Below are 27,059 nucleotides of genomic sequence, written 5' to 3'. Positions count from 1 at the left end.
TTCCCCAACCAGGGGTCGAACCCGGGCCCCCTGCATTGGGAACCTGGGAGTCTTAGCCACTGGACCACCTGGGAAGTCTGCAGCAGTGCTCTTTCACTTAGCTTGTAATTGTGCAAGAAGGCACTCTTGTTGTGACCTTACTCAGAATGCAGTTTGGGGGGAAGATCAGCTCTCGCCGTGGCCCCGGGACATTTCCCAGTTGGTTCAGGGAACTTGGCCTCACAACGCCCTGCACACTGTGGGCCCCAGTGTAGTGTGTGCTGTCCACAGCTCGTCAGTGGCCTGAGAACCAGCCACCTTGAGCAACTCGGGCTGGGAACCGCTCAGCGCGTGGCCTCAGACTCCTCTCCCCAACGGTCTCCCTTCTCAGCCCAATTCTGGAAGCGTGAGCAGCGTCCACCCACACCAGACAGAGTTCTACTCAGAAGATTCAGCGGTTTTCATTTCAGACTCGTCTCTCGCACCCTCTGGTGATGCCCCAGCCTGACTGCTGCTGAGGCACCGTGACCCCCAGGACAGAATGGGGACCGCCGGAGCTGCTCAGATGACCTCTGGATCCCACGCCCACATTAGCATTTTAAGGCTGTTCAAACACTCAGATCTGTCACTTTCCATGAATGCTTCGCTAATGAATGTTGATTATAAAAAAGGCCAAACTCATGGAGACTTGAATGTTCCAGGGATTACTTGTTACCATAGTTATCTCCACCTGAGATTTCAGCCTATGGTGGTTTTATGAGAATGACTGCTAGAATTGAAATAACTTTTGAATAAGATGAAATGTATTATATCTTAGTGAGTTTATAACTTACACAAAGTACTTACCGTCATGAATTATCATGAAAGCAGTGTTTATTAAAGCTTTTTTCTTAATGAAAAATAATGCCTGATAACCAAGTATTACTTATTCTATCATTTATTGAGGAAAAAGTTTTACATATTAGGGTGAAGCAGTAGAAAGCAGTGACCCGGAACCCCATCATTTCCAGCCTCATGTAGCCAAGAGAACAAGCCCTGAGGACTCAGTGGGGACAGCGCTGGCATGCACCTCCCCACAGGAGGGATGTGAACACCCGAGCATCTCCAACGGCCACGACGAAGTCCAGCACAAAACCATGACCCAGACCGCTGTCTCCAGAGAAGATCGCACCCTGTCTGTGCCTACACACAGCTCAAACCTGGTGCTAAAGAAACGGCACTTGAAGAAAACAGTTGTACTATATCATGCTCATAAACTGGCACAGTGCTCTTTACTTAAAATGTTAAAAAGATGAACACACACGCTTCCCTAGAAAACGGAACCCAGGTTAGAAAATTTTTATGCAGCCAAGTAATGACCTTGAGGCTCTTTCTCCCGCCGGCGGCAGGGTGGTGACCAGCGCTGCTCGTGGGGCTTCAGAGCAGGCGCACTGTCTTCCCAGTTACCGTCAAGAAGTCATCATCCGCCAAGGCACGCAGCGCTTCTTCAAACATATCCTTGGTAATTGCCTTTGGGGAAGAGAAGAGAAAAGAACTGGACACGTGGAGCTGCCCTCCCCGCTTAGAGACACAATGGTTTCCAAGTTAAAGAACCACCAGTCTCCTTCCTTCCTGGTGGCTGTACACACGTCTTAACGCTCCGTCTTGGGAGTGGCAAACGTTTCCTGCCAAGGGCCAGGAAGGGAGGGCGTTAGGGCAGCAGGCAAGACTGGACCCGACCAGCAGAGCTCTTGCCATGAACTCAGCTTTCCTTTTAACAGCAAGAGACTGCAAATGCTCTAAGTGCCCACCAAATGGTTAAGTAACTCACGGGGGAGGCATGAGGTAAAGTGCGTTAAGTCATGAAGTGGATTCTGCGTCACAGATGAAGCTAAGAGTACTAACTGACGCAGCTCAAAACCACGCATCCACATCCACACAGAAAACTGAAAGCCTAACACAATTCTCATCGCAATCATTCCCTGATGGTGGGTGGTGATCTCACTTCTCTTCTTTATCTGTAACTACTTAAACAATTTATTACTTAAACTACAAACGAAGGAAAAATATTAGAAAAAAACTTTAAAGCAGCATCAAGGAAAAAGAAAACTCTATTAAACAAAATATACACATAAACACTCACTATATCAGACTGTCCCCGAATATCTTCAAAAAGTTGCTGGTATTTCAGGGCTGGCGTTCTGCCCTTGGATAAAATAAGCTTTTTCAAAGCTTCAGCTAACTCTTCTTTCCGTTTACGAGAGGTGGCACTCATTCCTGATTTAAAAGAAATTAGTGAAGACGTTTTTGCTCTAAGGAAGCAAGTGTTTCAAACTTCCATTAATATTTCTTTAGTCATAAATCAACTATACTCTTAAAAAAAAACAACAGCTGTTTAGTCATGTCACCAAATAAGGTTAGGGGACGGTTGGAGCAAGTTCTGAATTCTGTTCCCAGTTTCTGAAGAGCTTATTTATAGCTGCTCCTTTCCACTGAGACAGTCCAGGCAATGAGCACAGAAACGAGCTGTGCTCGCTGGGGAAGAACCGCTCCTCTAGGGGCGTGGTGCCCGGAGAGCGGGCAGTACAGGACCAGGTCACGTGCGCCAACATCTACCTCCTCGGTGAGGCACCCCCGTCACGTGCTCAGAGGGCCCGTGCAGCCCCACCTGTGGTGAGGATGGAGATGTCCACGATGCCCGTCCGTGGGTCGGTCGCCGACTGCTTCAGGGCCTCCCGGTGCAGGCGCTTGGCCTCCTCGACGTCGATCGCCTCCACCTTGCTGGAAAACCGCACCTTGGCGTGGGCTTCGGCCAAGCGGGTCAGCGACTCCAGCTGTCGGGGGTACGCGGACACCATCCCTCGGCTGCTGCCCACCTTCCTCATGTCCACGTAAGCCTGGCGAGACAGGGGACACGCCAACTCCTCACACGATGACCTGAGGGTCGCGCCTGGACTCTGGCCAGTCGGGCTCCCGTTAAATAACCCCCTGGGCAGGTAGGTCCTGAGGGGAGCGAGAGTGGGTGCAGCCTTGGGCCTCGAGCCTCGTCTGGGGGAGGCGCGGGCGCAGCTTCAGGACGGGACCGGGCAGCAAGGGTGTGCGAAGCCCGGCACCCAGAGGACACGGCGTTGGGAAGGGCAGCTGAGGACTCCGGTCTGTCTGTTTACACCCCTGCGAGGAGCAGGCTAAGGATTAGCGGGGCAACACGCAGGAGGTAAATTGTCTAAACCCATATATGGATGATGTAACTCCTTCAAGATGACAGAGACGGAAAACCGCGTCATCACTTGTAACTTTCACTTGAGCATCTTCAGGGCTTTGTCAGGATGTAAAGCCTATCAAAGCACCAGGAACTTTCTTAGTGTCACAATGTCTACTGGGTATATGTCATCATGCACTGCTGCCCACTTAAAAGGTACTAAGAAGTGTACTTAAAATACTTAATTTTTTAGAAACGAGCAAATGCAGCCAAGGGACCAGAATTACAAAGTCACTAAGTAGCATCACCTATATTTCAACTCAGGTATCCTGGTCTTAAATACACTGTGCTTACAAGTATTTAAATATAAAAAGAGTGTGCACAATGTGTAGAAATGAATCCTTTTCCCCTTTCTACATTTGGAAAACTCGATTTTGCAACACAGGAAGGAAGACAGTCATAGAAGTTTCAGAGGCTGTTTTAGAGGCTGAGCGGCCCCCTGCTGCGCTTCGGGCCGCAGGTACCTCGATGAGGGCCTGGCTGGCGTCCTGGCTCAGCCGTGGCAGGACGGCACTGCGCGCGTAGGCGATGTAGTCCCTGAGCACCGCCATGTCCATGACCTCCTCCTGTGCCTGTTCCTCGCTCCGGAAGTACAGGGACACCAGGTGGTGAGCCAGACGCCGGTCGTACGCTTCGTCCTGAGGGTCCAGCATGAGGAAGATCAAGTCAAACCTGAGAAAACATCGTGAACAGTTTTCCCAGCTGGGACACCCACGTACCTGTGCGTGAACCCTGGGGCCCGCAAGGGAGGCAGGCGTGTCCTGCCCAGGCGGCCTGAGGAGCCCGGGCCTCCGGTTCCCCTACCCCGGCCCCGCAGGCCCCTTCTGCCCGGGAATACCGGGCACTGAAAGCTGAGCCAGAAGCAAGCTGCTCCCAAGGGAAACGCCGCTGTAATTCTGAAGACCGGAAGATGCGAATGAAAATACATTCAACTCTTTTGGGGAGAAGGAACTACCGTTAGAACAGTCAAGTAGTCAAAGTCTAAACATATCTATCTTTGAGAAAAAAGTATGGACTACGTGACTCCCCTTCCACAAGTTTAATTTTCAGACCCTTATCTACTGTGTAAAACCGCTCTCTGCACTTTGTTGATTCTCTACACCAGCTTTAAGACTGAGAGCAGCGAGAGGTGGGTTTCTGAAAGGATGAAGGTGAAAGGCCCTAATTGCTCCAAAAAACAAGTACGCATCAAGGTGAGCAGAAAAACACACCGTCCTTGCCTGGAAAACCCGTGACCGAGCAGGTGTGCAGGCTTTGTGTCGGCCTCAAGGGTTTACGACATCAGCTGGGCTCTGCCCTGTATTTCCTTCTCAAGCTCACCCTGAACATTCCACAGATGAGCAAAGTGAGACCATCTATTCTATGAAAACGTGTTTTCGTACCTTGACAACAGTGTGTGGGGCAGCTGGATATTCTCAATGGTGGTTTTTTTCGGATTCCACTGAGACTCGATAGGGTTTGCGGCTGCCAGGATGGAGGTGCGGGCGTTAAGCTGACAAATAATCCCAGCCTGGCGGAGGGACAGTGTGGTTAGAAACCTCGCCCCGAGGCCAGCAGGAACTGTGAGCCACCTCCGCCCGGGTGCCCTCTGCCAGGGATCCGCCGTCACCACGAGCCACGTCACCCAGCACAGGTGACTTCTGCACAGGCGTCCCCCTGGGGACAGCCCTGAGCACTGAGTCAAGCCAAGGACCGAGCTGTAGATGAACGTTTGCTGCGACTGTGTCTTTTTCAGTAACCAAACCCCTTGCATTAGGACAGACTCAAGTTCTACGAGTACCACACATGAGAGGGTTAGGACAGCACAAAGGAAGAAAGAGGATCTGTGGAAAATACTGAGACTGAGCTGGGACCTAACAGGAGAAGTGTTGGCCAGTTTCCCAAGCTGCAGGTTCCACAGATGCTGAGGTTCAAGCCCCCCGACACCCCAACTGTGTCCACGCCGGGACAGAACGGGCAACTGACCTTGGCGATGGACAGCGTCTGCTGCTCCATGACCTCGTGCAGGACAGAGCGTGTGCTCTCGTTCATCTTGTCGAACTCATCGATGCAGCAGATGCCGTTGTCACTCAGCACCAGGGCGCCGGTCTGCAGCACGAGCTGCCGTGTCTCAGGGTCCTTCATGACGTAGGCGGTGAGGCCCACGGCGCTGGAGCCCTTCCCGGACGTGTACTGGCCCCGGGGGACCAGGTTGTACACGTACTGCAGCAGCTGGGACTTGCTGGTCCCTGGGTCCCCGCAAAGCAGGATGTTGATCTCGGCGCGGAACTTGCCCCTTCCTGTGTGACTGAAATCCTTTCTTGTCCCGCCAAAGAGCTGAAGCAGGATTCCCTAGACGGGCGGACAGACAGAGAGATCTCAGTGCTCAGATGGACAAAGGGCGACAATGAAGAGATCAGAGGACGGGAGCGGCTGCGAGTCAGCCCTGGGGCACGGATGCCATAGGGGCCCGGACCCCACCCACCCCATGGCGGCTTCTGTGCCTGGAAACGAGACGAGGGTGCCGACCATTCTCATCACCAACAGCCAAGGCAGGCGGCAGGCCCTGCTCGGCCCAACGGGCCGAGGCTCAGCCTTTCCGGGGTATCCACACTGTCTGACCCGAGAGCTCTCAAGCCCAGCCGCAAGTGAGAAGCCCATCAGTCTGTTACCTTCTTTATATCTTCATGCTCATAAATGCTCGGAGCCAAGGCGGAAGCGAGTCTCTCATAAATGTCTGGTTTTCTGGAAAGCTCCTTAAGCAATTCCACACGCTTCTCTGAAAAAAGTTTCTGCTCTGCTTCTTCGTCGAGGCCGTGCAGACGCTTCGAGTCGGTTTTCCGATAGTGAATGACGTCGATGTGGGTTTTGTAGACAGACTTCACGTTGCTCACCCTGGGATTGACGCGAATGGGGACCGCTCGGTAGATGCCTGAGGGCACAAAGGACACACTCTCACCTGCCTGACCTTGGCCTGGAGCACGGGGGAGGCAGGGCTCCGGGGGGCTTCGCGCAGAGCCAGCGAGGCTGACCCGGGACCACTGCCTCCACACGCCACCTGCTCACCTGTGTTCGATGCATCGCAGTTTGAAAGAGAAGTTTCATTTCTCTTAACCGAATGTAAGGAATTACCAATAACTACCTGAAAGAAAGTACCTAAATCCCATACCAGAAACCTAGAAAGAAAAGAAACCTGAAGAGCTCAAATACGGAAGGTCGCTCACAAGTTATTTCAGACAATAACAGGGAGACAGCCTACCATCTGGGCAGGGGCCACGTCGGAGGTCAAAGGCAGGCGCTGGGAACAGCAGCCCCAGGCCAGGCATCCCCGACCAGGTCACAGGGCTGACTCTGGAGCCCCTCACCTGTGACGTGCACTCTGTCCCCAGGCTGGACCTTGTCCACGAGGTCATTGTGAGCGGCGAGGACGACCGTGTGCGGCGTCTGCCCCGCGGGCATGTCTTCAGGGGACTCCTGGAGCTTGATCTGAGAGGGTGGGGGGCAGATGCCTCAGGACAGGCCCAGAGCCCTGCCCACCCAGCCACTCCGACAGCAGCGCCTCTGCTGCCCCGGGACCTCGCTCTGTTTCCACCTCTGGAAACCCAGCCTGGCGCGCATTCTGAGGCGGTTGTTCGTTTAGAGGCTGCCCCGTGTGGGGGCGGGGATGCCAGGGCTGTTTTTCCCCGCATTAAGGCTGTGGCGGGCACGTCTGTATCCGTGTCGGCCTGCCTTTCTAGTTCCTCCTGGACGCTGCCCCCAGTGCGCTTCTGGGTGGAGAAGCACCCCCCGTTCAGGTCACCGTGCCTCCCAAACTCTTGCCCGTCCTCCTGGTGACATCGATTCACCCACAGCACCTGCCAAGCAGCTGCCAAGCTCCATCCCGGGTGCTGGGGACTCTGCCCCAGAGCGGAGGGACACACACAGTCCTGGCAGTGCCAGGCGCGGTGGCAGAAGACGACAGGAGGGAGCAAGGGGCGGGGGTGGAGGCTGTGCTTCCCACCGTCAAGGGCAGGGAAGGCCGTTCTCAAACCAGGTGACCACTGGGCAGAGGAGAGGCTGTCAGGGAGGGGCCACGTGCCCTCAGCGACAGGACAGCAAGCGCAAGGGCCCCGAGGTGGCCTGGAGGAGCCGGAGGACGGCAGCGAGTCTGCGGGCAGAGCCTTGGAGCACCCAGGCCCAGGAACTGGTGCCCACGTGCGAAGAAAGCTTCTCACCTCGATGACCCTTCCATCAGCAAGGAAGTGGATGCTTTTCACATGTGTTAGTGTTCTCCTAGTGCCTCCCAATAAGGGAAACTATCTCTTGTCCTATACTTTGAACTCATTCTCTCCACTTAAAGTTAGGATTGCTTAAACATTAAAACAAATCAAAAAATTCTTCACTCCTTATGCATACTTTATACCATTACAATCGCAGTAAATAAATAGTTTTCTGCCTTTCTCTGGTATTTTAATCTGCATCTTAAAATTTTTCATGAATGAAGAGCTACAAGGTCGAACTCCCTAGGCAATAGTTTGTGAGAAAAACTTTGGCAAAACTTCTTAGCCCATTCTTTACCAGTGGTAGAACTGCCAAGTGTCAGAATGTAATCAAACGGCGTTTACTGTTCTTAATGTATACACTCTTACATCCTACAATCTTAAGTATTTCCCATAGAAGCATCTCGTGTTAAATTTGACTTAGGAAATCACGAATGACACTAAACTTAAGATATTCAGTTGGAGAACGCACTCCTCCCCTATGACAAGCGTGGAACACAGCGCACAGGTGCCCATGGGCGGTACAGCAGTGCTGCTGGCCCGAGGCTGGGGCCTCAGGCACACTGAGTGCCCAGCTTCGCCCTCTAACACACCTGCTTTCCGAGGAGGAATGAAGCTGCTCAACCCATCAGGAAGCATGGTTTCAGGGCTGCATGAGTGGACAAGTTACACCTGGCTTTTGAGGACCTGGCTGGGGCAGAATGAGGATGGAGCACGTGGAGGGGCGCAGGGGCCACGCACCATTTGCTTGTCGGAGAAGACGGAGCGGTTGTGGATGAGCGCCATGCTGTGGCTGGTGTGGCAGCGCTCGCACACGCAGGGCTCGGCGATGCGACCGCGGTCTATCTCCACCCGGGCCGTGTGGGCGCACACCTGGCACTGGAAGAAGGCCTCCTGCATCTCTGGAATCAGCTGGGACGTCCTGATCACCATGCCGCTGATGGCGATGAGCTGGTCGATGTCTGCAAGGCGGGGAGAGAGGGCAGCTCGTCCCGGCTGGGCGTGGGCCTCCCCAAGCTGGAGGCCAGCTGGGGCGGGTCTGGCTCTGCTGTCCAGCCTGGGAGAACCTCACTGGAGGAATGGAGGTGCTGGGATGGCGGGGGTCACAGGGAGACGCTACGGCCAGAGCACGAACATCTCGCTGGGTACCCTCAGCTCTGGCCTGGGATGTCCCTCCTGTGACCAGTGTGCTCCCTCTCAACCCCTTAAGTCTACTGACCCTTGCCGAGCTAGGCCGACCCGAGGCTGCCTGGGGACGACCGGACCTGTGAAGTGGCTGTCACAGCCCACGCACTCGTGATAATCTTCTCCATAGTCGCGCCCACTATACGTGGAGGGTTCAGAGACTTACCTGTCCCAGTAGTAACTGGGGCCCCTGACATAGCATTTCCCCCAATAAATAACATAATAGGATGTTTCAGGTCTGCTTTCCAAATCTTTCACCACAAAGTCCTCCCACTGGGGCCCGGCACGCTCCGTCTCTCCCTGGGCTGAGACAGTCCTGCTCTGTTCTCCTGCCTCTTCTCTTCCTTTCCAAACTAGATTTCCTCCTTATGCTTCAGGGCACGGATCATATTTTATACTTGTCTTCTACTTTGATTCTGAGGGACTGCCTTCTTAGTAAAATAACTGTAAGACTATCATAACTGGATCAGTTCATCTTAAGATAGAAAAGTATCAGGAGTTACAGCATCTTTTATATAATTTCAGTTTAGTTAAAAAGGTATGGTGGGTCCAGAAGCATATGGGGTAACTGAGCCTGCAACTGGCTCCTGTCAAGCCACAGTCCACCACCGTCGCTGTCACCAACTCCTTTAAAGTTCCTTGATGAAGTGACTTTCACGGAACGTGCTCTCTTGCTATTACAAACGTTATCTTCTATATGTCAACTATATCTCATTAAATTGGAAAAAATACTACCTTCTGGATTCAGATTCCTCATATTCTTAGTCTTCAATGCGTTGAATGGTCTTACTTGAATCTGATGTTCTAAGATTGAGTCAGGATAGCGGTCAAAGAAGATCTCATTGACAGCCATGTCGAAAGTTGGGATAACTTCCTTTAAAAACAAGTATAACGGTGCCAAGCTGTGTTTGTATTTTTATCTTAGGGTTAAATCTAATAAAGCAATTCATGTTAGCAAAGAATAAAAACAGAAAGAATATGGCATAATCCAAAAGCATTACCCTATAAAATCACACATGCTATTTGTAAACCCTTGGGCACACTGACATCTCTCACCTCTGCATCTTCTCACTAGAGTTAAATGAGATGAGACATGGACTTCCCTGGTGGCGCAGTGCTTAAGAATCCCCCTGCCAATGCAGGGGACACGGGTTCGAGCCCTGGTCCAGGAAGATCCCATGTGCCGCGGAGCAACTAAGCCCGTGCACCACAACTACTGAGCCTGCGCTCTAGAGCCCACAAGCCACAACTACTGAAGCCCGCGCCCCTAGAGCCCGTACTCCACAGCAAGAGGAGCCACCGCAGTGAGAAGCCTGCGTACTGCAACCAAGAGTAGCTCCCACTCTCCTCAACTAGAGAAAAAGCCCACACGTAGCAATGAAGACCCAATACAGCCAAAAATAAATAAATTAATTTAAAAAAATGAGATAAGACATATAATCGTGCCTTCAGGATATGCTGGCATGACTGTAGGCTTTTAATTGGCAACAGAAGCTCATACTTTCAGGTCTTACTTTTCTTCCATAACAGAATGATACCAAAATGGGTTAAATCATAATTATTCCAATTTGTTAACACCTGTTCCCCATTTTGCAGATAAGGAAACAGCCTCTGGGAAGCTGAGGAACTGGACCAAGGTTACACAGCTATTAAGCAGCAAAATCAAGATTTAAAACCAAGTCTGCCTGCCTCCAAAGCCTAAAGCTAGAATCAATGTAGCTGATGCTTCGTTGATAAAGTCTGACCTTAAGCCCAGAAAAGACTGCAGTATGGTTAACACAACCTGTTAGAGAAGGCAGGTGTGTGTGTCTTCGTTTAATATGTTTTAAGTCATCAAACCCAACAAGCTGTCAATTGTGAGTCACCACTGTTTTATGTACTAAGAAACGCTGCCAACCAAACGATGACATGCCGTCAACAGTAACACACACCCCGATTTCTAATGTTAACGTGTGGAAAAGTGTTCATCTTAAAGAAGACAGAACATGGTTTTAAGAGGTTTTGGGGGACTTCCCTGGCGGTCCAATGGTCAGGACTCCTCGCTTCCACTGCAGAGGGCATGGGTTCGATCCTTGGTTTGGGAACTAAGATCCCACATGCCATGCGGCAACCCCCCACCCCCCAAAAGTTGCTTTGGAGGCATATTCTCTGTTACTAAGGAAACCCTACTGTCCAGAAACCCTGCAGATCTTCTAGATGTTTACTGCAGACCCCCAAGTTCAACGGCAAATTGTTACCTGTGGGTAGCAGATGAGCTGTCTGTATAGATTTGTATCGAATGATCTTATATGTTCACAGTTTACGTTTAAAAACGGCTCTCCAATAACGTTAATCTACAGGGCAGAACAAACAAGTTATATCCTGCTAACCATTTCAACCCCTAGTTTGAATTTTCAGGTTAGCATATTTCATTACCTCCCCAAGTCGCTGCATGTACAGAGGCTCAGTAACGTCTATGCCAATGCTTTCTTCTTCTCTAGCCAGAGGATCGATGAAACGCTGAAGAAATCTCTTAGCGTGGGGAGAGAAACAGTAGGCTTAATGCAGTTAGGAACCAGCAACTACTCAAAATAAAAGTTATGAATGCTGGGGGCCACTTATCTTTTCAAGTTAGCTAAGACCTGGAAACAGCCCAAGTGCCCATTTATAGACAATTAGCTTAAGAACATGTGATATATACAGATTTATATATGTATACACATAATGGAATATTACTCAGCCATAAAAAAGAATGAAATTTGCCATCTGCAGCAACGTGGGTGCACCTAGACAATATTATACTTAGTGACATAAGTCAGATGGAGACAAATACTATATATCATTTTCACGTGGAATCTAAAAAGTAACACAAATGAATCCATATACAAAACAGACTCACAGACACAGGAAACAAACTTATGGTTACCAAAGAGCAGGGGGAGGGGGGAAGGGAGGGAGGGAAGGAGGGATCAATTAGAAGTATGGGATTAACAAACACAAACTACCAGCTGTAAAGTAGAAAAACAAGAATTTACTGTACAGCACGAGGAATTACATTCAAAATCTTATAATAACCTATAATGGGACATAATCAGAAAGAGAAGTATAACCGAATCACTTTGCTGTACGTCACTTTGCTGTACAAACGAAACTACCGCATTGCTGTAAGTCAACTATACTTCAAAAAAAGGAAACTAGGAACGGTGTCAGAATTTGGAGACAAACGTAGGTGTTTTTCTTTTTCCTAAAAACTGAAAAAGACACCACCAATTCTGAGCCACGTGAAGATCTGCTCCTAAATACCGGGGTCACGTGGATGGAGGTGACAAGTACTTTCCCCCTCATCTCCGGAGCCCCGAACCTCACCTGAAAGTTTTCTTTGCACGTTGCCACATTTACATCTGTTCCCCAAATCACGAGTTTTTGGCCCAAAGACTGCTCACTCGCCACTATATCCTCTGTGGCCGGCTGCACAGGAAAGGCGACGGGACCAGGTTTGCGGGGGACGGCCCACCTCGCGCGGCCCACCACGCCCCGAACGGCCCCGCACTCACCCCGTCCGAGTGCAGGTCCACCTGCAGCCCTTTCCGCGTCGAGCCCAGGTCGGGCCTCTGCCGCACAGGCGTGCCGCGCACGCCGCTTCTCGGGGTGCCCTCCACCCGTGAGCTGGGGGTGCCGTAGGTCAGCGGCGAGCTCACGTCCAGGTCCAAGGGGGCGGCTGGGGACCGCGTCCACGGGGGTGAGCACGGCGAGGACCCCTGCGGGACGTCCGCTCCCCCCGCCCGGCCCCCCCCGGCCCCGCGGCCCCCCGTGCCCGAGCAGGCAGCGTACCTGCGGGCGGCGCGCGGGGTGGGCTGCGGGGTTCTGCGCCGGGCGACGCGGGCAGCGGCCGAGGTTCTCCCGACGACAGCGGGTCCTGACCTGTGGGGGAACGGGCACGGCAGCGTCGGCGCGGGCGGCACTGGGGCCGAACGGGGCTGACACGGCACCGCCCGCCCTGCCTCCCTGAGGACCCCGCGGGGCACGGCCGTACGCGGACACTCACGTGGCTGAGCGGGGGCGGCCCGCCGGGAGCCGCGGCGGCTCGGAGTTGACGCCGGGGACGACATGGCGGGCTGCGCGACAGAGACGCGGGCTCGCGGGAACGCTCCCTGAAGACCCCCGCCCGTCTCCCCTCGCTCCGGCCCCCCGTCCCTCGGCCCTCCCCCCAGCACCGCCGACCCCGGCAGACCCCCGCCTTCCGAGCCGGCCAGACCCAGCCCCACCTAAGGGTCGCGCTTCTGCTCTGCTTCAGCAGGGGCCAGGTTTCCCGCCGCCGGCACCGTTGTTTCCGCCCCCAGCGGCGGCCCACCAATCGCAGCAGCGCCCTCGCGCAGCCCCGCTTCCGGGAGGCACCACTGTGCAGCGGCAGGGGGGATCCGACGGTCGCCCCGCGCCTCGCGGGACACCGACGCACAACTCGCTCGGGGCTCCCCCGCTCCGGTGGTCTTGTCCAAAGCCGGAATGCGATTTCGCGGGAAATCAGGGGAGGCCGCCGGACAGCGTTCGGGGGCCGGCCTCTACAGGGAGTGTCTAAGGAGGAGCCGCTCCTGTGTCCCTTGGGAATCCAAACGACCCCCCCCCTCCCCCCCCCGACCCCGGCCTTCCTTATCAAGGGCTAGCTGTGGCTCCCGACCCGAGCCGTAGCCTGTTTCTTTCTGCCTCGGGCACTCAGTCAACTCCAATTCGCCACCTGTCCTCCGCATCTATTTCCGGAGGTCGAGCGGTTGGATTCCTGATTCTCCCCGAGTTTTGACGTATTGTGCTAAGTGTACTGTGGGCCACACATTCATAAGCCTGCCTCTATCTTAATGCACGTCTAAGCCGTTGATCCTGCAGGGAAGGCTCCCTCCGCGATGGTCTTCGACAAGGTTCCAGCGCTCGCGCCCGCGCTCGCCCCCGCGCTCGCCCCCGGGGCACTTCTGCGCCCGGGCCGGATGTGCTCACTCGCCGAGGACCCCGCTCCCTTCAGCCCGCTAAGGCCCCGCCCCTCGCAGGACCCCGCCCCCGGCCTCAGGGGCACTTCCGGGCCCGGAGAGCTGTGCTCACTCACCGGAAGTCCCGCCCCCGCCCCTTTCCACTAGGCACTTAAGGCCCGGGTGTTGTGTGCGCACGCGTGGGTGTTGCTGGGCGTCATGGCGGACGCCGGGTCTGGCGTGAGGGGTACTCTGCTTCAGTTACAGGAGTCATTGTCCGCGGCCGACCGCTGCGGAGCGGCGGTGGCCAGTTGTCAGCTGCTGCGGGGCCTGGGGCAGGAGTGCGTGCTGAGCTCCGGCCCTGCGCTGCTGGGTGGGTACGGCTCCGGGCTTCCAACAGCCCGTAGCCCGGCAGCCCTTGCGGGTCCGGCGTGGGCGCCTCGGGCGGTTTTTTCACGAGCTGGTCGGAATTCGTGATGTGTGTAAAAGTGGTTTGTCGGCTTCCTCTTTTCTTAACGGCAGAGGAAAGGTATTTTAAAACGAAAGGTGGTGAAAATGACCCGAATTTGGGATCATTGCTATCCGCGGTGGGTAGGAACAACGAGAGGAGAGTATTTTCTTCCACCTCAGTGTCGCCTAAACCCACCAGCACCTTTTCCAAACCCCTGTATTTGCTGAGAAGCAAGCCATGCTGTTCTTTTAATTCTTTAGCAATGCCTAGATGAGAACTTTTCCTTTTGCAGCAAAAGTGCCTCATTTCAGCATTTGTAAATGTGTCATCGCGTGAAAACATCTGTGATATTCCCTTTTTTTAAAAAAAGGGAAAGTGAATCTTTTATTTTTTTATTTCGTTAATTTTTGGCTGCATTGGGTCTTCGTTGCTGCGCGCGGGCTTTCTGTAGTTGCAGCGAGCGGGGGCTGCTCTTCGTTGCTGTGCACGGGCTTCTCACTGCGGTGGCTTCTCTTGCTGTGGAGCGCGGGCTCTAGAGCGCAGGCTTAGTAGTTGTGGCGCACGGGCCGGCCCAGGGCTCGAACCGGCGTCGGCAGGCGGATGCTTGACCACTGCGCCACCTGGGCAGTCCCAGTGTTATTCCCTTTTAAAGCCGCAAGTAAGCAGACTCTTCATGTTGTGTCCGCTTAATTAGAAGGTAGATGAGATTTTCTTCCTAAGAAAGTCATTGTTGAATACGGTGGAGAAATACAGTAAGCAAAGTCTTGAAGAAGATGCTGTGCAGTACCTATATGTTGTCAGGGGTGTATTAACGGGGAAATTAATGACCAAACAGCAGCATCATTGTGTAAATGCTTTCTAGTCTGAGTTCTAAGAGTTCAGTTTTGTTCCTTCAGTAACGTTTCGTAAAGCAGTTCCAGGTCCACTCTGCATATCCAGGGTGTGTCCTTTCACTTGAGAGATTATAGGGGAGTGTACTAGTTTTCTGTTGGTGCTAAAACGTGCCACTGGCTTTCTGTTTACAACAGTGCAGGTTTGTCAGTCTTATAGTTGTGTGGTTGGAAGCCCAGCCCGGGTCTCATCAAGCTGAAACCAAGGCAGCAGGTAGGGCCGCTTCCCTCTTCTGAAGGCTCTGAGGGAGAATTCTTTTCCTTTTTCATTCAGGTTGTTAGCAGACTTCAGTTCCTTGCAGTTGCATCACTGAGGTCCCTTTTTCCCTGCTGGCGTTCCTTGCTTCTAGACAAGGAACCCCTGCATTTCTTGGATTACACTGCCCCCCTCCCCCTTCCTCCATCTTCAAAGCCAGCAGCAGAGGGTCAAGTGACATGCTTGGAATCTGTCCTGCTTTCCTGTGCTCCCTCTCCTTACTCCCTCTTCCACTTGTGAGGGCCCTTGTGATTGCATTGGGCCCACCTGATGGTCCAGGATGCTCACCAGTTTAAGGTCAGCTGATTAGCAACCTGATTTTCATTCGCCATGTAAAGGTAGCATATTCACAGGTGTGACACTAGGAATTAGGGTTCTGGCATCTTTGGGGCCATTTTTCTGCCTAATTGCTGTGGAACATCTAGAATTTCCCATTTTCCTTGTCAAAATACGGCAGCCTTAGGCTAGTGTTTTATCACTTCAGAGGCTGAATTGAGAAACAAGCAACACCTTTAGGGTGGGTTTATGGAGTACCTTGGCAGCTCTCTTATTTGTTTTGTTTGTTTGTTTTTTCCAGCATTACACACGTCCTTAGTTTTTTCCAGAGATTTTGGTTTGCTTGTATTTGTTCGGAAATCACTTAGCGTTGATGAAGTAAGTTGAAGATTTTCACTTTGCTCTTCTAGTATATTCCTTCACGTTGAGGTGACCTTTTTTCTTAGCCGTGTTTCTGTAATGCTTATTTTTTTTATTATAGTTTCGTGATTGTAGAGAAGAAGCCCTAAAGTTCTTATGTGTTTTCTTAGAGAAAATTGGCCAGAAGGTCACACATTATTCTCTCGATATTAAGGTAAGGGGGAAAAAACATACCTCGTTATATACCAGTGTCCCTTTTAACTTATGATGTTAAGTTAAACTTAATTTTATTTCTGCCTTTCTTGTTGGGGAGTTTATTTTTGCTTGATTGTGTTAGAAATTAAGTGGCTATTTTTTTTTTTTTTTTTGTGGTATGCGGGCCTCTTACTGTTGTGGCCTCTCCCGTTGCGGAGCACAGGCTCCAGACGCGCAGGCTCAGCGGCCATGGCTCTCGGGCCTAGCCTCTCCAAGGCATGTGGGATCTTCTCGGACCGGGGCGCGAACCCTGCATCGGCAGGCGGACTCTCAACCACTGCGCCACCAGGGAAGCCCCTAAGTGGCTATTTTTTTAAAAATTTAATGAGCTAAGGCCCTGGTGGAAAGTATTAAATTGTAATATATACTGGTATCGCTCCTCCCAGGTGTAGTTTTAGCTGTTAAGTCTTAGTTATAAGAACTAAGGTCTTATTGATGATTTTGATATGTCTCCTTTTAAAACCTAGAATACTTGTACCAGTGTTTATACAAAAGATAAAGCTGCTAAGTGTAAAATTCCAGCCCTAGAACTTCTTATTAAGGTAATTAAAACATATTTCTAAGCGCATGTGTTTTCTATTAAATATATATCTTGAGCTGAAAATTGGAGTTTTGGGTTATGTTTTGGGTGAGAGATGTTGTAGAATCACATTGATGTGTGGAGAAGATGCATGTTTCCCAGCCATCACCCAATAACAACCTTGGTATTTTGCCCTCACACCCTTCTGGGTAGCAAAGGGAGAAGTTCGGTTGTGAGGGGTATGAAGGGAAGGTAGCGCGGAGTGTAAGGAATTGACTGCCTCTCCATTACTCTTACCCTTACTGTGAAAACCTAACCGCTGCTAAGAATTGCCAAAGTTCATTTCATTGTGTCTTTGAATGTTTTCCTAAAACCTTACACTGGGATGGGTCTGTGTGTTCTGTGTAAGTGGTCATTGGGCTCACTGTCATCTAGGTATCTGTTTAGATGTGTCTCTCTTTTAGAATTTCTTTGGGTCTTGTTGGTCCTTGTCTTAATATGTCTCTGAGAACATGTGTCTAGTCATAGTATACCTTTCTTGGGAAGGTGAAATTAAGTCTACCTCCCCTTCCCCTTTGTAGCCCCTGTGTTTCCACCACCCACCTCAACCCGTCCTCCCAAATAATGTGGCTGGATTAGAGCCCTGAGAGGCGGAGAGTGAGTGCCCTAGAGACACGTGGGTGTGGAGGTCCGCTGCGTGTGAGCAGGTGCGGTAGATGGAAGCCTTTTTGCTGCTGTCTCTGTACACTCGGCTACCTTGTGTTCTTTCAGTTACTTCAGACTTTGAGAAGTTCGAGCCTCATGGATGAATTTAGAGTTGGAGAGTTATTTAGCAGGTTCTATGGAGAACTTGCATTGAAAACAAAAATACCAGATACAGGTGAGCTGTATTTAAATGTTATTTAAAAAAATATTTTAACAAATTAAACAATTATTAGCATAAAACGTAGGTTTTCTCTGCCATGGTATTTATGTGCTTTACAGATGAATTCTTTTTACTGAAAACAAACCAAAATGGAGACAAGAAACAATGTGTGAAGTCTTATAAAAATTGTAATCTTTACAAAAGATTTCTTTTAATGGAAAACTCACAACGCGTGTCAAGTGTAATTTAGTTTATAATAATAAATTTGCATAAAACATATCACGGAAGATTCAGTACATAAAACTAGATATTTTGTGTGGCTTATCGTGAAATTATTTTGAACTGAACATCCTTTCATTTTCTTATTTGTGCATTTTTGTTTATTTAAATGATTTTAGGCCTAAATTTGTCCAAAATTTATTTTTCAGTTTTAGAAAAGATATATGAGCTCCTAGGAGTATTAGGCGAAGTTCATCCTAGTGAGATGGTAAATAATTCAGATAAACTCTTCCGGGCTTTTCTGGGTGAACTGAAGACCCAGGTATGATAAACTTTATGATCTTCTTTTCTGCTTACATATATCTGGTGAATTTTTCTCTTTTAATGATATCTTGTTAAAACTCTCCTTTCAGATGACATCAACAGTGAGAGAGCCCAAACTTCCGGTTCTGGCAGGGTGTCTGAAGGGACTGGCTTCGCTTCTGTGTAACTTCACTAAATCCATGGAAGAAGGTATCGCTTGATAGCACTTGAGTTTCTTTATTCAGAAACTACTGGTCTAAAATGAATTACTTTGTATTTTTTTGAACGTTTATACCAGGTGTGGATTCGCATGCGGCTGGGAGAGACAGTAGAGAGATTCCATGTGTCCTTCACCCGGCGTCTCCTGATGACGTCTGTCATAGCTGTAGCACGATAGCACAGCCTGATAAAATCTGTGGGCCTTGCTCAGGTTCCACATGCTTCGTGTGCACACATTTGTGTGTTGGGTTTAGTTTTGTGCAGTTTTAGCAGGTGTGGACTCGTGTATGCACCATGGCGGCCAGGATACTGAGCAGCCCGTCACCAGGAGGATCTTTCATGCTCCCCTTTTATGGCCACAGCCACCTCCCCCCCCTGCTCCCCCCCCCCCCCCGCTCCCTCCTCCCCTCCCCCTCCTTCCTCCCCTCTCAGTGAACACTTGGGTTGCTTCTCCTTTTTGACTTGTGAATAATGCTGCTGGAAAATGGGTGTGCAAATACCTAGAGTCCCTGCTTTCATTTTGGGAGTATATCCCCAGAAGTGGGCTTGCTGGACCATGTGGTAGTTCTATACTTAATTTTTTGAGTAATCGCCTTAGTGTTTTCCACAGGGGCTGCACTAATTTACGTTCCCACCAGCAATGCACAGTTTCTCTGCATCCTCACCAGTACTTGTTGTTTTCTGTTTGATCATAGCCATCGTAGTGGGTGTGCGGTGGTATCTCACTGCATCTCCCTGATGGCTGATGGTGTTGAGTTTTTTCACAAGTGCCCGTTGCACTCCCTCTCTCTTCTTGGGAGAGATGTCTGTTCAAGTTCTTTGCCCATTTAAAAAGTCAGATCATTTGACTTTTTGTTACTGAGTTGTAGGGGTTATTTGTATATTCTGCATATCAGTTCCTTAACAGATACATGATTTGCAGATTTCTCCTGTTCCATGGATTGCCTTTTCACTCTGTTGATTGTGCCATTTGATGTGCAAAAGTTGTTTGTTTTGATGAAGTCCAGTTTATCTGTTTTTTCTTTGGTTGCCTGTGATTTTGGTGCCATCTCCAGGAGATCATTGCCAGGTCACTGAATCGTTGTGTGCCTGTGTAGAAAATAGTTTGTGTGGGTCAATCCTTGGTTCTCTTTTCTGTTGGTCTGTGTGTCTGTTCTCCTGCCAACAGCACACTGTCTTTTTGATATAACTATATAGTGAGCCTTAAATGTCGGGTGCCGTTAAGTCCTCGCATTTTATTCTTTCTTTTAAAAATCATTTTGGTGTTCTAAAGTCTGTGCTTTTCCACGTCAGTCTTAAAATGAGTTGGTCTGTGTCCGAAAAGCCTTGCTTGGATTTTGATGGTCGTTGTGCTAAACTGGTAGATCACTTAGGGGAGAGTTGATATCTTTACCACGCTGAATCTTCCAGTCCAAGAGCACAGTGCACCTCTTCGCTTGTTTGGGTCCTCTTTGATTTCCTTCATTAGCATTTTGTAATTCTTATGCTGGACATCCTTACCTATTGATTTTAAACTCTGTTTAATACAATTTTCTACGTAGCCGTCAGTAGTGTTCTATAGTATCTCAAAATTAAAAGTGTAGAGGATAATCTAGCTATGACAGCATTGTAAGCATTAGGAAATTCATTTCTTTTTATAAGACAAATAAAACCCCATAAATTCTTCACAAGAAAAAAATCTGTTTGCCCTTCCTTACCGTGTTTTGTTCAGATAATTGCCAAATTTTTCTACCTCCAGCATGTGTTTGCTTTTATTAAATCGAAACTTAAGAAATTGCCAGTATCCAGTGATTTTGGCCTGTGAAAACAGCAGTTCCAGATGTTTCCACCTAGTGTTCCTGTTCACCCTCTGTTGCCTCTGACCAGGTACACTGGCGCAACTCCACCTGCTTTCCCTTCCTCAGTCTCCTCTGTCTTTGATCCATGTCTGTGGCCAGCTTCCCACCCTGTCAGGTTCCTGCTCAAAGATCTGTTTTCTGAAGGCTTTATGCTCCCCCTGTGTGGGTCACTTCCTTGGGCTTCTGTAGTCCTCTCTGTGACAGCACTTTCTGTGACGTATTTTTATTTATTTATTTATTTTATTTTATTTATTTATTTATTTATTTTTCTCGGTACGCGGGCCTCTCACCGTTGTGGCCTCTCCTGCTGTGGAGCACAGGCTCCGGACGTGCAGGCCCAGCGGCCATGGCTCACGGGCCCAGCCGCTCCGCGGCATGTGGGATCCTCCTGGACCAGGGCACAAACCCGTGTTCCCTGCATCGGCAGGCAGACTCTCAACCACTGCGCCACCAGCGAAGCCCCTGTGACGTATTTTTAATCTACCAGGTTGTATGTTTATTTTGTCACTTGACCGTGGTGGCAGGTAATGTTGCTTATTTCTTTTTGTCCTTGCTTCCTATATTAATTGACATTTGGCGAACAAGAAAAATAATAGCACTTACTGCTTATTTACTGTGTGCTAAAGATTATTCTATTCATACTGCAAGGAAAATTCCTGAAATAACTCACTAAGGTAGGTGATAATATCTTTCTTTCATAGATTAGAAAACTAGAACTAAGAAACTTCTCCAAAGTCACTCAGGTAGCAAGGTGGGCAGAATAATGGCTTCCAAAGACGTCCTCATTCTAATCGCAGCACCTGTGACTTAGGTTATATCACAAAGGGGAGTCAGGTGGCACACGGGATTAAGGTTGGTCATCACCTGACTGTGACATGAGGTTATCCAGGTGGGCCCAGTATGATCACAAAGGTACTTAAACAGGGGTGAGGGAGGCTGCATGGTCCCTGTGACAGGAGAAGCTGGCTTTGAGGTTGGAGAAGGGGCCTGGAGCCAAGGAGAGCGAGCGGCCTCTAGAGTCAGGTGAAGGTAGCCCTGAAAGCCTCTAGGAAAGAACACATCCTGATGACACCTTGACTTTATGTTGTATTTTATTTTTTCCTTTTTTTTTTTTTTCCGGCCGTTCCTCATGGCTTGCAGCATCTAAGTTCCCTGACCAGGGATGGAACTCGGGCCCTGGCAGTGAAAGTGCTGAGTCCTAACCGGTGAACCGTCAGGGAATTCCCTATTTTATTTTTTTAAATGAAGTATAGTTGTAATACAGTATTATGTTAGTTTCAGGCATACAGCATAGTGACCTGACGATGAAATACCTTTGGAGATGATCACATCGACGAGTCTAGTAACCATATGTCACCAAACGAAGTTGTTATGATACGATTGACTGTATTCCCCATGTTGTGTGGCACATCCTCGAGACTGACTGACTTCACAATGGGAAGTTTTTGGCTCTTAATCTCCTTCACCTGTGTCACTCATCCTCCCACCTCTGTTCCCTCTGGCAACATGCAGTTTGCTCTCTGTATCTGTCTGTTTCTGTTTTGTTTGTTCATTTGTCTTTTAGATTCCACATATAAGTGAGACAAATACGTGGTGTTTATCTTTCTGTGTGACTTACTTCACTGAGCATAACACTCTCTAGGCCCATCCATGTAGTTGCAGATGGCAAGACTTCTTTGTTTTTTATGGCTGAATAGTATTCCTACAAATATGTATATATACATAAATATTCACCACATTTTTTTTATCCATTCATTTATCCATGGGCACTTAGATTGCTTCCATATTTTGCTGTTGTAAATAATGCTGTTTTGAACACTGGAGTGCATATATTTTTTCTAATTAGTATTTTTGTTTTCTTTGGGTAAATACACAGAAGTGAAATTGCTGGATCCTGTGGTGGTTATTTATTTTCTGAATTTTTGCATTTTATTTTTTATACAGCAGGTTCTTATTAGTTATCTATTTAATACATATTGGTGTACATATGTCAATCCCAATCTCCCAATTCATCCCACCACCACCACCACCCCGCTGCCACTTTACCCCCTTGGTGTCCGTACGTTTGTTCTCTGTCTTTATCTCTTTCTGCCCTGCAAACCAGTTCATCTGTACCATTTTTCTAGGTTCACATATATGCATTAATATACTATATTTGTTTTTCTCTTTCTGACTTCACTCTGTATGACAGTCTCTAGATCCATCCACACCTCTACAAATGACCCAAGTTTGTTCCTTTTTATGGCTGAGTAATATTTCATATGTATGTACCATGTTCCTTTTTATGGCTGAGTAATATTTCATATGTATGTACCACATCTTTTTTCTTTTTTCTTTTTTTTTTTTGCGGTACGTGGGCCTCTCACTGCTGTGGCCTCTCCCGTTGCGGAGCCCAGGCTCCGGACGCACAGGCTCAGCGTCCATGGCTCACAGGCCCAGCCACTCCACGGCATGTGAGATCTTCCTGGACTGGGGCACAAACCCGTGTCCCCTACATCGGCACACGGGCTCTCAACCACTGTGCCACCAGGGAAGCCCCCACATCTTCTTTATCCATTTGTCTGTCTATGAGCAATTCAGGTTGCTTCCATGACCTGGCTATTGTAAGTAGTGCTGCAGTGAACATTGGGGTGCATGTGTCTTTTTGAATTATGGCTTTCTCTGGGTATATGCCCAGTAGTGGGATTGCTGGTTCATATGGTAATTTTGTTTTCAGTTTTTAAGACACCTCCATACTGTTCTCCATAGTGGCTGTATCAATTTACATTTCCACCAACAGTGCAAGAGGGTTCCCTTTTCTCCACACCCTCATCAGCATTTGTTGTTTGTAGATTTTTTGATGGTGCCCATTCTAACTGTTGTGAGGTGATACCTCATTGTAGTTTTGATTTACATTTCTCTAATAATTAGTGATATTGAGCAGCTTTTCATGTGCCTCTTGGCCATCTGTGTGTCTTCTTTGGAGAAATGTTTATTTAGGTCTTCTGCCCATTTTTGGATTGGGTTGTTCGTTTTTTTTAAGTATTGAGCTGCATGAGCTGTTTATATATTTTGGAGATTAATGCTCTTCATCTGTTGATTCGTTTGCAAATATTTTCTCCTGTTCTGAGGGTTGTCTTTTCATCTTGTTTATAGTTTCCTTTGTTTTGCAAAAGTTTTTAAGTTTCATTACGCCCCATTTGTTTATTTTTGTTTTTATTTCCATTACTCTAGGAGGTGGATCAAAAAAGATCTTGCTGTGATTTATGTCAGAGTGTTCTTCCTATGTTTTTCTCTAAGAGTTTTCTAGTGTCTGGTTTTACATTTAGGTCTCTAATCCATTTTGAGTTTATTTGTGTATATGGTGTTAGGGAGTGTTCTAATTTCATTCTTTTACATGTAGCTGTCCAGTTTTCCCAGCACCACTTATTGAAGAGGCTGTCTTTTCTCCATTGTATATCCTTGACTCCTATTTTATATATTAGTTGACCATAGGTGTGTGTGTTTATCTCTGGACTTCCTATCCTGTTGCATTGACCTATATTTCTGTTTTTGTGCCAGTACCATATTATCTTGATTACTGTAGCTTTGTAATATAGTCTGAAGTCCAGGAGCCTGATTCCTCCAGCTCAGTTTTTTTCCCTCAAGACTGCTTTGGCTATTCGGGGTCTTTTATGTCTCCATACAAATTTTAAGACTTTTTGTTCTAGTTTTGTAAAAAATGCCACTGGTAGTTTGATAGGGGTTGCATTGAATCTGTAGATTGCTTTGGGTAGTAGTCATTTTCACAATATTGATTCTTCTAATCCAAGAATGTGATACATGTCCCCATCTGTTTGTGTCATCTTTGTTCTTTCATCAGTGTCTTAATAGTTTTCTGACTCCAGGTCTTTTACCTCCTTAGGCAGGTTCATTCCTAGGTATTTTATTCTTTTTGTTGCAGTGGTGAATGGTGTTATTTCCCTGATTTCTCTATCTGATCTTTTGTTGTTAGTGTATAGGAATGCAAGAGATTTCTGTGTATTAATTTTATATCCTGCAACTTTGCCAGATTCATTGATTAGCTCTAGTAGTTTTCTGGTGGTATCTTTAGGATTCTCTATGTATAGTATGATGTCATTTGCAAACAGTGACAGTTTTACTTCCTTTCCAATTTGTATTCCTTTTATTAATTTTTTCTTCTCTGATTGCTGTGGCTAGGACTTCCAAACTGTATTGAATAATAGTGGTGAGAGTGGACATCCTTGTCTTGTTCCTGATCTTAGAGGAAGTGCTTTCAGTTTTTCACCATTGAGAAAGCTGTTTGCTGTGGGTTTGTCGTATATGGCCTTTATTATGTTGAGGTAGGTTCCCTCTGTGCCCACTTTCCGGAGAGTTTTTATCATAAATGAGTGTTGAATTTTGTTACAAGCTTTGTCTGCATCTATTGAGATAATCATTTGGTTTTTATTCTTCAGTTTGTTGATATGGTGTATCACATTGATTGATTTGCGTATACTGAAGAATCCTTGCATCCCTGGGATAAATCCCAGTTGATCATGGTGTATGATCCTTTCAATATGTTGTTGGATTCTGTTTGCTAGTATTTTGTTGAGGACTTTTGCATTTATATTCATCGGTGATATTGGCCTGTAATTTACTTTTTTTGTAGTGTCTTTGTCTGGTTTTGGTATCAGCATGATGGTGGCCTCATAGAATGAGTTTGGGAGTCTTCCTCCCTCTGCAGTTTTTTGGAAGAGTTTGAGAAGGATGGGTGTTAGCGCTTCTCTAAATGTTTTATAGAATTCACCTGTGAAGCCATCTGGTCCTGGACTTTTGTTTGTTGGAAGATTTTTAATCACGGTTTCAGTTTCATTACTTGTGATTGGTCTGTTCGTATTTTCTGTTGCTTCTTGGTTCAGTCTTGGAAGTTTATACCTTTCTGAGAATTTGTCCATTTCTTCCAGGTTGTCCATTTTATTGGCATAGAGTTGCTTGTAGTAGTCTCTTATGATGCTTGGTATTTCTGCCGTTTCTGTTGTTACTTCTGCTTTTTCATTTCTAATTTTATTGATTTGAGTCTTCTCCCTCTTTTTTTTTTGATGAGTCTGGCTAAAGGTTTATAAATTTTGTCTGTCTTCTCAAAGAACCAGCTTTTAGTTTTCTTGGTCTTTGTTATTGTTTTCTTTGTTCTTGTTTCATTTATTTCAGCTCTGATCTTTATGATTTCTTTCCTTCTACTAACTTTGGGTTCTGTTTATTTTTCCTCTAGTTCCTTTAGGTGTAAGGTTAGATTGTTTATTTGAAAATTTTCTTGTTTCCTGGGTAGCCCTGTATTGCTATAAACTTCCCTCTTAGAACTGCTTTAGCTGCATCCCATAGGTTTTTGGATCGTCATGTTTTCATTGTCATTTGTCTCTAGGTATTTTTTGATTACCTCTTTGATTTCTTCAGTGATCTCTTGGTTATTTAGTAATGTATTGTTCAGCCTCCATGTGTTTGTGTTTTTTATGTTTTTTTTCCCTGTAATTGATTTCTAATCTCATAACGTTGCGGTCAGAAAAGATGCTTGATATTATTTCAGTTTTCTTAAATTTACTGAGGCTTGATTTGTGACCCAAGATGTGATCTATCCTGGAGAATGTTCCTTGTGCACTTGAGAAGAAAGTGTAATCTGCTGTTTTTGGATGGAATGTCCTATAAATATCAGTTAGGTCCCTCTTGTTTAATGTATCATTTAAAGCTTGTGTTTCCTTATTTATTTTCTGTTTGATCTGCCCATTGGTGTAAGTGGGGTGTTAAAGTCCCCTACTATTACTGTGATATTGTCGATTTCTCTTTTCATGGTGGTTGTTTAGCATTTGCCATATGTATTCAGGTGCTCCTATGTTGGGTGCATACATATTTATAATTGTTATATCTTTTTCTTGGTTTGATTCCTTGATCATTATGTAGTGTCCTTCCTTGTCCTTTGTAACATTCTTTATTTTAAAGTCTATTTTATCTGATATGAGCATTACTACCCCAGTTTTCTTTCGATTTCCATTTGCATGGAATATCTTTTTACATCCCCTCACTTTCAGTCTGTATGTATCCCTAGGTCTGAAGTGGGTCTCTTGTAGACAGCATATATATGGGTCTTGTTTTCGTATCTATTTAGCGAGCCTGTGTCTTTTGGTTGGAGCATTTAATCCATTCACATTTAAGGTAATTATTGATATGCATGTTCTTATAACCATTTTCTTAATTGTTATGGGTTTGTTTTTGTAAGTCCTTTTCTTCTCTTGTGTTTCCCACTTAGAGAAATTCCTCTAGCCTTTGTTGTACAGCTGGTTTGGTGGTGCCAAATTCTCTTAGCTTTTGCTTGTCTGTAAAGCTTTTGATTTCTCCGTCAAATCTGAATGAGATCCTTGTTGGGTAGAGTAATCTTGGTTGTAGGTTCTTCCTTTTCATCACTGTAAATATATCATGCCACTCCCTACTGGCTTGTAGAGTTTCTGCTGAGAAATCAGCTGTTAACCTTATGGGAGTTCCCTTGTATGTTATTTGTTGGTTTCCCTTGTTGCTTTCAGTAATTTTTCTTTGTCTTTAATTTTTGTCCATTTGATTACTATGAGTCTCGGCATGTTTCTCCTTGGGTTTATCCTGCCTGGGACACTGTGCGTTTCCTGGACTTGGGTGGCTCTTTCCTTTTCGATGTTAGGGATGTTTTCGACTACAATCTCTTCAGATATTTTCTCGGGTCCTTTCTCTCTCTCTTCTCCTTCTGGGACCCCTATTATGTGAATGTTGGTGCATTTAATGTTGTCCCAGAGGTCTCTTAGGCTGTCTTCATTTCTTTTCATTCTTTTGTCTTTATTCTGTTCTGTGGCAGTGAATTCCACCATTCTGTCTTCCAGGTCACTTACCATTCTTCTGTCTCAGTTATTCTGCTATTCATTCCTTCTAGTGTATTTTTCATTTCACTTACTGTATTGTTCATCCCTGTCTGTTTGTTCTTTAATTCTTTTAGGTATCTGTTCTTTAATTGTTCTACGTCTTTGTTAAACATTTCTTGCATCTTCTCCATCTTTGC

At 47.4% G+C, this 27,059-nt stretch overlaps 2 protein-coding genes across 3 annotated transcripts in view; one reads left to right on the top strand and one right to left on the bottom strand.

Annotated features, from left to right (window-relative positions):
- Positions 1–898: 898 nt before the first annotated feature.
- On the bottom strand, positions 899–13,115 carry MCM4 (minichromosome maintenance complex component 4). 2 transcript variants are annotated; one of them, XM_032609525.1, is made up of 17 exons: positions 12,885–13,114; positions 12,665–12,734; positions 12,451–12,540; positions 12,174–12,337; positions 11,986–12,087; positions 11,056–11,151; positions 10,878–10,973; positions 9,376–9,514; positions 8,197–8,417; positions 6,562–6,682; positions 5,869–6,128; positions 5,183–5,548; positions 4,600–4,727; positions 3,682–3,889; positions 2,627–2,855; positions 2,102–2,235; positions 899–1,488 (listed from the first exon to the last, which is right to left on the bottom strand). In XM_032609525.1, the coding sequence occupies exons 2-17, from the start codon at positions 12,726–12,728 to the stop codon at positions 1,396–1,398; spliced, it is 2,511 nt and encodes an 836-aa protein (XP_032465416.1). In that variant the 5' UTR covers positions 12,729–12,734; positions 12,885–13,114; the 3' UTR covers positions 899–1,395. The 2 variants fall into 2 exon arrangements, with proteins under 2 accessions (XP_032465416.1, XP_032465418.1); XM_032609527.1 differs by lacking the exon at positions 11,986–12,087 and having other exon boundaries at positions 12,885–13,115.
- Positions 13,116–13,791: 676 nt separating this feature from the next.
- PRKDC (protein kinase, DNA-activated, catalytic subunit) overlaps positions 13,792–27,059 on the top strand; it is a 151,149-nt gene continuing 137,881 nt past the window's right edge. Inside the window, 7 exon segments of the mRNA XM_032609378.1 lie at positions 13,792–13,947; positions 15,749–15,825; positions 15,929–16,021; positions 16,530–16,604; positions 17,354–17,462; positions 17,876–17,988; positions 18,080–18,179. Coding sequence (XP_032465269.1) covers positions 13,794–13,947; positions 15,749–15,825; positions 15,929–16,021; positions 16,530–16,604; positions 17,354–17,462; positions 17,876–17,988; positions 18,080–18,179 — 721 coding nt within the window. The 5' untranslated portion in view covers positions 13,792–13,793.

Source organism: Phocoena sinus, chromosome 17 (genome assembly GCF_008692025.1).
Source record: "Phocoena sinus isolate mPhoSin1 chromosome 17, mPhoSin1.pri, whole genome shotgun sequence".
Taxonomy (NCBI): Eukaryota; Metazoa; Chordata; class Mammalia; order Artiodactyla; family Phocoenidae; genus Phocoena; species Phocoena sinus.
The sequence above is the reverse complement of the archived record's forward strand: the minus strand, read 5'-3'. Positions and strand labels throughout refer to the sequence as shown.

Coding starts and splice junctions, on each gene's coding strand:
- MCM4 (XM_032609525.1), bottom strand. CDS start 12,728: ATGTCGTCCCCGGCGTCAACTCCGAGCCGCCGCGGCTCCCGGCGGGCC. Junction 12,088..12,173: donor TGGACCTGCACTCGGACGGG/GTGAGTGCGGGG, acceptor TTTCCTGTGCAG/CCGGCCACAGAGGATATAGT. Junction 8,418..9,375: donor GAGGAATCTGAATCCAGAAG/GTAGTATTTTTT, acceptor CCCGCCTTGCAG/ACATCGACCAGCTCATCGCC.